The following is a 7,500-nucleotide window of genomic DNA, read 5'->3' as shown; positions in this document are numbered from 1 at the left end:
AGATATTTGAACAAATTAGTGTGATTTACCATGAGTGTGTTTGACTAAGTGTGTGTGCTTGGGTGTGTTTTGCAGCACGGAGGCGTTCAGTGCTGAGAGAGGGGCGAGAGAGGGGGCCGAGAAGGTGATGATCGTGGTGACCGACGGAGAGTCACATGACGGGGAGGAGCTTCCTGAGGCACTGGCCGAGTGTGAGCAACGCAACATCACCAGATACGCCATTGCGGTGAGTGTGTGTGTGTGTGTGTGTGTGTGTGTGTGTGTGTGTGTGTGGACGCAACATCACCAGATACGCCATTGCGGTGAGTGTGTGTGTGTGTGTGTGTGTGTGTGGATGCAACATCACCAGATACGCCATCGCGGTGAGTGTGTGTGTGTGTGTGTGTGTGTGTGGATGCAACATCACCAGATACGCCATCGCGGTGAGTGTGTGTGTGTGTGTGTGTGTGTGTGTGTGTGTGTGGACCCAACATCACCAGATACGCCATCGCGGTGAGTGTGTGTGTGTGTGTGTGTGTGTGTGTGTGTGTGTGGACGCAACATCACCAGATACGCCATCGCGGTGAGTGTGTGAGTGTGTGTGTGTGTGTGTTTGTGTGTGTGTGTGGATGCAACATCACCAGATACGCCATCGTGGTGAGTGTGTGTGTGTGTGTGTGTGTGTGTGGATGCAACATCACCAGATACGCCATCGTGGTGAGTGTGTGTGTGTGAATGCAAGATACACCATCGCGGTGAGTGTGTGTGTATTCAACATCACCAGATACGCCATCGCAGTGAGTGTGTGTGTATGTGTGTATGTGTGTGTGTGTGAGAACACATCACCAGACAGCCATCTCGGTGAGTGAGTGTGTGTGTGAGAGAGCAGTGCAATATCACTAGATGTGGCATCATGATCTGTGTGTGAGTGTGCACAATATAACCTTGCCAGATGCATTGCTGCACTGTGGTGTGTGTGTACATCACTAGATATCCGGCTGTGGTGTGTGTGTGTACATCACTAGATATGCGGCTGTGGTGTGTGTGGACGTAAACAACGTAACCTCACCAGATGGAGATGAATGTGTGTCATGATGATGAGTGTGTGTGTGTGTGTGTGTGTGTGAGTGCATTTGAGGTGAATGCATGAGTGTATGTGAGACTGTGTCATTACTAGAGTGTGTGTGACGCATCACCAATCTCCACATAGTCAGTGACAACCCATCATTGTGTGTATTTCTGTGTGTGTGAGTGTGTGTGTGTGTATGTGTGTGAGTGTGTGAGAGAAAGAGAGAGAGAGGGAGAGAGAGAGAGAGGGAGAGAGAGAGAGAAAGAGAGAGTGACTGTTTGGGTCGGTGTCAGTTTGGGTTGAAAATAGATAAAGGATGATAACTGAATGACTCTAACAGGGGAGCTACACCAGTCGTGTACCTAAAGTGTTCCGTGTGACGCGACAGTGGGGCGGACATTCGAAAAAAATAGACCAGTCTTCTAAAATGGATTTTACGTGTTGCGAACGGAACGTTTCAGTGACACGCCTGGGGTAGCTCCCTCTGTAATATGGAGACTACACTGGATGACCTTGAGAAAAAAGATCATCTCTGCCCATGGATTCGAAGAATAAAAATACACTTGAGCGACTTAGATAATTACGTGCTATCTTCATACTGTCAGACAGAAATCAAGCATCCCTGTAGGAGTTCATCTGCTCATCAATAGGCATTCCCTGGTGTAACCTGCGTTGTGTGGAACCACCGCGGTCCAGCCCTGCACACGCCCGGACTCGAACCCGCGAGACAGCAGCACCTCGGATCGGGAGTCGAGCGCGCTAACAATCCAGCTAAAAGCCCGAGCTACTAGCTTTCATGCCAGCAGCGCTCTTGAAGTGTCGGGGAGTGAGGTTTACTAACGTTCCACCGCATAGCTAACCAGCTAGCACCCGTTACACTGGCCTCTGGGACACACCCTCCAGACACACTCCCTCTCCAGACTACTCCAGACTCCTCCAGACTTCTCCCGACTCCCTCTCCAGACTCCTCCAGACTTGAATGGACACTCAGCTCTCTCTCTAAGGGCTGTCAGAAGAATGCTACTGAATGCTTTTCAAAAATAGCTGTGTGGATATCTGAACGGCCACAAAAGTCTGCCTAGACAGCCCATCCCAGAACCACCCAGCATCCCCAAGTAATCCCCCACCCCGCCTGTCTCCACCCCGCTCCACCCCGCCCCGCCCGTCTCCAGGGGCCTGAGGAGTGTGAGGGGTATGGCGTGGGTTGGTTGTGTTTGGGGTGCTGGGCGTGTTGGATATGTGGTGTGGGCCAGGCTGGGTGGGTGGGGGGGTATGGCTGGTGCTGTGATGTTGGGTGGGTGGATGGGTGGGTGGGTGGTGACACTGTGTCGAGGAGTCGCCTGTGGTTTCCTCCGCTCACCACAACAGACCAATGACTGTGTATGTAACTCTATATACAGTCATTAGGACACACCAGGCCTCTGGAACCCACAAGAGCCAAGATGGAGGACAGACAGGAGCCGTAATGGTGGTGGTTGTGGGGGGTGAACTGAAATGAGACAGCAGCTCTCTGTGGCGCCCAACAGCAGTGTATTGTTTCATCTGGTCATGATCTGGTCTGGGATCTCTAAAAAAGGCACACAGCCAGAACTAACCACAAATCTCCAATAAAATCCTCACAGAAAGGGTCCAAGACCCACAGACTAGCACTTGCTAACACGTCAATAGCCATAGAGAAGAACCCGACTGAGACAGCTGAATGTTAACTAAACAACCTGCCCACGGAGCATTCAGCTGGACACACTGCAGTCCTGCAGCCCTTCTGGCCTGGTGTGTGTGTCCTCTTAGCCAGTACAACCCTCCTGGCCTGGTGTGTGTGTCCTCCTAGCCAGTACAACCCTCCTGGCCTGGTGTGTGTGTCCTCTTAGCCAGTACAACCCTCCTGGCCTGGTGTGTGTGTCCTCTTAGCCAGTACAACCCTCCTGGCGTGGTGTGTGTGTCCTCCTAGCCAGTACAACCCTCCTGGCCTGGTGTGTGTGTTCTCCTAGCCAGTACAACCCTCCTGGCCTGGTGTGTGTGTTCTCCTAGCCAGTACAACTCTCCTGGCGTGGTGTGTGTGTCCTCCTAGCCAATACAACTCTCCTGGCCTGGTGTGTGTGTTCTCCTAGCCAGCACCTGCAGGCCAAAGCTCAGCAGCCCATTTCTGTGACATGAAAACATGAGCGCTCAGAGCACTGACAAGAGCAACAGCACTGATTCACTCGCTGGCTCACAGTGTGTTTGTACAGGCCCTCACTCTGCTGGACTGGAGTGAACGAGTTCGGAGGGAACGAGTGTGTGTTTGGAGGGAACGAGTGTACAGTATGTTTGGAGGGAACGAGTGTGTGTGTGTGTGTGTGTGAGTATGTGTGTGTGTGTGTTTGCAGTGAGGGGAGCAGAGCATGTGTTTGGACGGAGGTGTTGGCAGCAGCATGCTGTCACTGTCTCTACGTAAGACTTCCCCCTGCCACAGCCTGCTCCGTCATCCTCTGATCTTAGCCCTGACGCACACACATGAACACACACACACACACACACACACACACACACTCTCTCTCTCTCTCTCTCAAACACACACTGACAGATATATACACACATACATTCATAAAGACATACAGAATAAAACATATGCACACGTATGTACTGTACCTACGAACACGTACACACACACACACACACACACACACACACACACACACACACGAGTATAGTCAATAACAGGCTGCTGTTTAAGTGTGCTGAGTCATCACTGGGCCATGTCTGCAGTTTCCCCTCAGGTGCTGTGGGACGTGCAGGTGACAGGCCACTCCATGTGAAGCTGGGACTACGAGGGAGCTTGTTTTCATCTTTCAATATTTCTCTTTCTGTCCTCTCTCATCATCATCTCTCTCTCTCTCTCTCTCTCTCTCCCTCTCTCCCCCATTGATCTGAAGGCATTATAAAGAGCAGAAAAATGAGGCCCTTTCAGGAGAGGCTGAGGACATGCCTGAGGGAAATGAGTGTGTTAGTCGTGTTTTATACATTAATAGAGACGGACAGAAAAGTTTACTACCAACATGGGGACAGGACAGGGGAAAAGATTCAACTCAAGCATATTTGAATAGTGTTTATCCATGTGTGCTTCTCTGTGTGTGTGTGAGTGTGTGTGTGTGTGTGTGGGTGGGTGCTTCTGTGTGTGTGTCTTTTAATCTCCGCTGTGGTTGTGCGACAGTAGCTAGAATGATCATGACCAACACCCCGCCCCACCAGCCCTGCCCCCCCCCCCCCCCCCCTCGCTGGTTTCTCCGGGTCTGGTCATGAGTAAAATGAGCACCAGCTGGCGACTGAAAGGAATGTCTTTGGGGTCTGCCGATTGCCCTGAATATATTTATACGGAGGGCGACCATCTCGTTACATTTCCCTTCTCGCTGCGCTCTGAAAACAGAGGAAATCCTGCTCCCTCCTGCCAGCACAGCCTGCCCCCCCCAGCCCCCGCCTTGGACGGCTTTCAGAGGAATCTGCTTATGTGAGCTATAGGTGCTTAACCATTGGCTCCTCAATCCTCACCCCCCCATCCCCCCCCCCCCCCCCCACCCCACACACACACACACACACCTCAGGCTCCCCTGCTCTCTCCACTTGGACTTTCATTTTCTTTTCTTCCCTTTCCTTTTCTTTCCCTCTCTCCTCTTCTTTTTTCTTTCCCTCTCTTGTTTTCTTCTCCTCTTGCCGTTTCTCCACAGGTGGTTTGAGGCTTGTCCCTCAGCACTGTACTGGTTGGGATATGATGGACAGCCCCGAAAATGACATCTTATAAGCAGACACTTCAGGTTGAGGCACGACGGACGCCTTTAAAAATGACATTTTGTATAACAGACACTTCAGGTTGAGGAATGGAAATGACATTTTAGAAGTAGACATGAGTGTGTATAATAGCAGAGTAGTATCCGTATATCCTACTCATGTCAAGCAGCTTCTTCAAACTCCTCCAGAGTCAAAACTGCACCTGTAAAAACGTGCTTCTTTCCTGTACAAGGGACTCTGGAGGAATGAGTGTGACTGCGGCTGGGCTGATAGACATAACAGCTCTGGGTCCTCCAAGGGTGTGTGATCTCCTCTGACACACCGGGGCTGCTGTGCTTCCCACACAGGGTCAGTGTGATTGACCTGGCATGTCGGAGCAGTGTGATTGGCCGGGCCCGTCGGAGCAGTGTGGAGGTGCGCTTGACTTCCTGTAACCGCGCACTCTCATACTGAAAGCATCTCTGTGGCTGGCTGACTCAGGTTTGGTCCTGACCTAATGCGGGTCTGGCCCACGTACGGCCATAATGCGGTCCGGGTCCGGCGCCGTGTCAAAGGCACACTTCTCATCCCTTCCCCACACCCACACACTCATCTGCTTCACTCTTCAGGACTGTGGGGGAGAGTTTTGGCTGTGTCAATCAAGATGTTTCTGTTCAGCTGCTCTTCTCTGCTCCTCTCCTCTCTTTTCTCTCTCTCTTCTCTCCCTCTCTCTCTTCTCTTTATCATCTCTCCCTCTCTCTCTTCTCTCTATCGTCTCTCCCTCTCTCTCTTCTCTTTTCTCTCTCTCTTCTCTTCATCATCTCTCCCTCTCTCTCTTCTCTCTATCGTTTCTCCCTCTCTCTCTTCTCTCTATCATCTCTCCCTCTCTTTCTTCTCTCTATCGTCTCTCCCTCTCTCTCTTCTCTCTCTCCTCTCTCCTCACAATATCCGTGATATGTTATCCAGATGATGTTTGGCTCTATTGTCATTCCCTGCTGGTCTCTTTTGTGCTCCACTATGTGATTAGCCTCTGTGTTGGAGATTCATGTTTTCCTCTTCTCCTCCCTCTCTTCTCCTCCCTCTCTTCTCTCTCTCTCTCTCTCTCTCTCTCGTTCTCCAGGTGTTGGGCCACTACATCCGCCGGCAGCAGGACCCAGAGACCTTCATCAACGAGATCAAGTACATCGCCACTGACCCGGACGAGAAGTACTTCTTTAACGTGACGGACGAGGCGGCCCTGAACGACATCGTGGACGCCCTGGGAGACCGCATCTTCAGTCTGGAGGGTGAGGAGACCTAGCCTGGTCCTAACCATCCCATAATACTACCATTTCATTTCGTCAGTCTGGAGGGTGAGGAGCTCTGCTCTCATGGTGCTGTGGTGTTGCCCTGGGAGACCGCATCTTCAGTCTGGAGGGTGAGGAGACCTAGCCTGGTCCTAACCATCCCATAATACTACCATTTCATTTCGTCAGTCTGGAGGGTGAGGAGCTCTGCTCTCATGGTGCTGTGGTGTTGCCCTGGGAGACCGCATCTTCAGTCTGGAGGGTGAGGAGACCTAGCCTGGTCCTAACCATCCCATAATACTACCATTTCATTTCGTATTATGGTCTGGAATTTCTTTGCTCTGAAGCGCTTGCAGGAAGCGGGAAGTAACGCCCAGTTCTGGTTTGAATTGATTGGACAGCTCTCACCCAATCGGCGATAGTTACTCATAACAACATAGCGCAGGCGTTTAACGTCATCGTCACGAGCGCCCTCCCCCTTTCGCCCCCACCAACCCGTCTCTTTGTTTATTGGCTGCTTTCTGGAGGGGGGGGCGTTCTGTTACAATTCTACCGAGCAGAATGCTCCACAGAGGAGCACGGCCAGACTCGTAGTGGAGGCAATCCTTGGCCGGAAGTACGTGGATGGCTCGCGAGGCTAGAGGAGACCAGGACAGGCTCTCATGGTGCTGTGGTGTTGGAGCCAGACCTCCCTGCAGTGGAGCCCCTGAGCTATAGGGACTTCAGCCCAGATATCTCCAGTCAATCCCTGCAGTGGAGCCCCTGAGCTATAGGGACTTCAGCCCAGATCTCTCCAGTCAATCCCTGCAGTGGAGCCCCTGATCTCTCCAGTCAATCCCTGCAGTGGAACCTCTGAGCTATAGGGACTTCAGCCCAGATCTCTCCAGTCAATCCCTGCAGTGGAGCCCCTGATCTCTCCAGTCAATCCCTGCAGTGGAGCCCCTGATCTCTCCAGTCAATCCCTGCAGTGGAATGAGCTATAGGGACTTCAGCCCAGATCTCTCCAGTCAATCCCTGCAGTGGAGCCCCTGAGCTATAGGGACTTCAGCCCAGATCTCTCCAGTCAATCCCTGCAGTGGAGCCCCTGAGCTATAGGGACTTCAGCCCAGATCTCTCCAGTCAATCCCTGCAGTGGAGCCCCTGAGCTATAGGGACTTCAGCCCAGATCTCTCCAGTCAATCCCTGCAGTGGAGCCCCTGAGCTATAGGGACTTCAGCCCAGATCTCTCCAGTCAATCCCTGCAACTGGTGATCTTGCCTCTCTGGTTGCAGAGCATCAGCTAAATGCATAAACAGTAGTAGTATCAGTTTAGTCATAACTATGTCAAAGGGGAGAGCGAGAGGCAGAGATGAAGATTATTGGCAAGAGCTAGAGAGAGAAGCAAAACCAGTTCACAATTCAAACCAAGCTCCCTTCAGGCTTAAG

General features: G+C 51.9%; 1 protein-coding gene across 1 annotated transcript in view; it reads left to right on the top strand.

Moving 5' to 3' along the window:
• Window positions 1–75: 75 nt before the first annotated feature.
• itga10 (integrin, alpha 10) overlaps window positions 76–7,500 on the top strand; it is a gene marked incomplete at its 5' end in the record, with an annotated part of 22,904 nt that continues 15,479 nt past the window's right edge. Inside the window, 2 exon segments of the mRNA XM_062538085.1 lie at window positions 76–226; window positions 5,910–6,075. Of these exon segments, the coding sequence (XP_062394069.1) occupies window positions 76–226; window positions 5,910–6,075 (317 nt within the window).

Source organism: Sardina pilchardus, chromosome 6 (assembly GCF_963854185.1).
Source record: "Sardina pilchardus chromosome 6, fSarPil1.1, whole genome shotgun sequence".
NCBI lineage: Eukaryota > Metazoa > Chordata > Actinopteri > Clupeiformes > Clupeidae > Sardina > Sardina pilchardus.
Note: the sequence above shows the minus strand (reverse complement) of the source record. Positions and strands in the feature narration are given on the sequence as shown.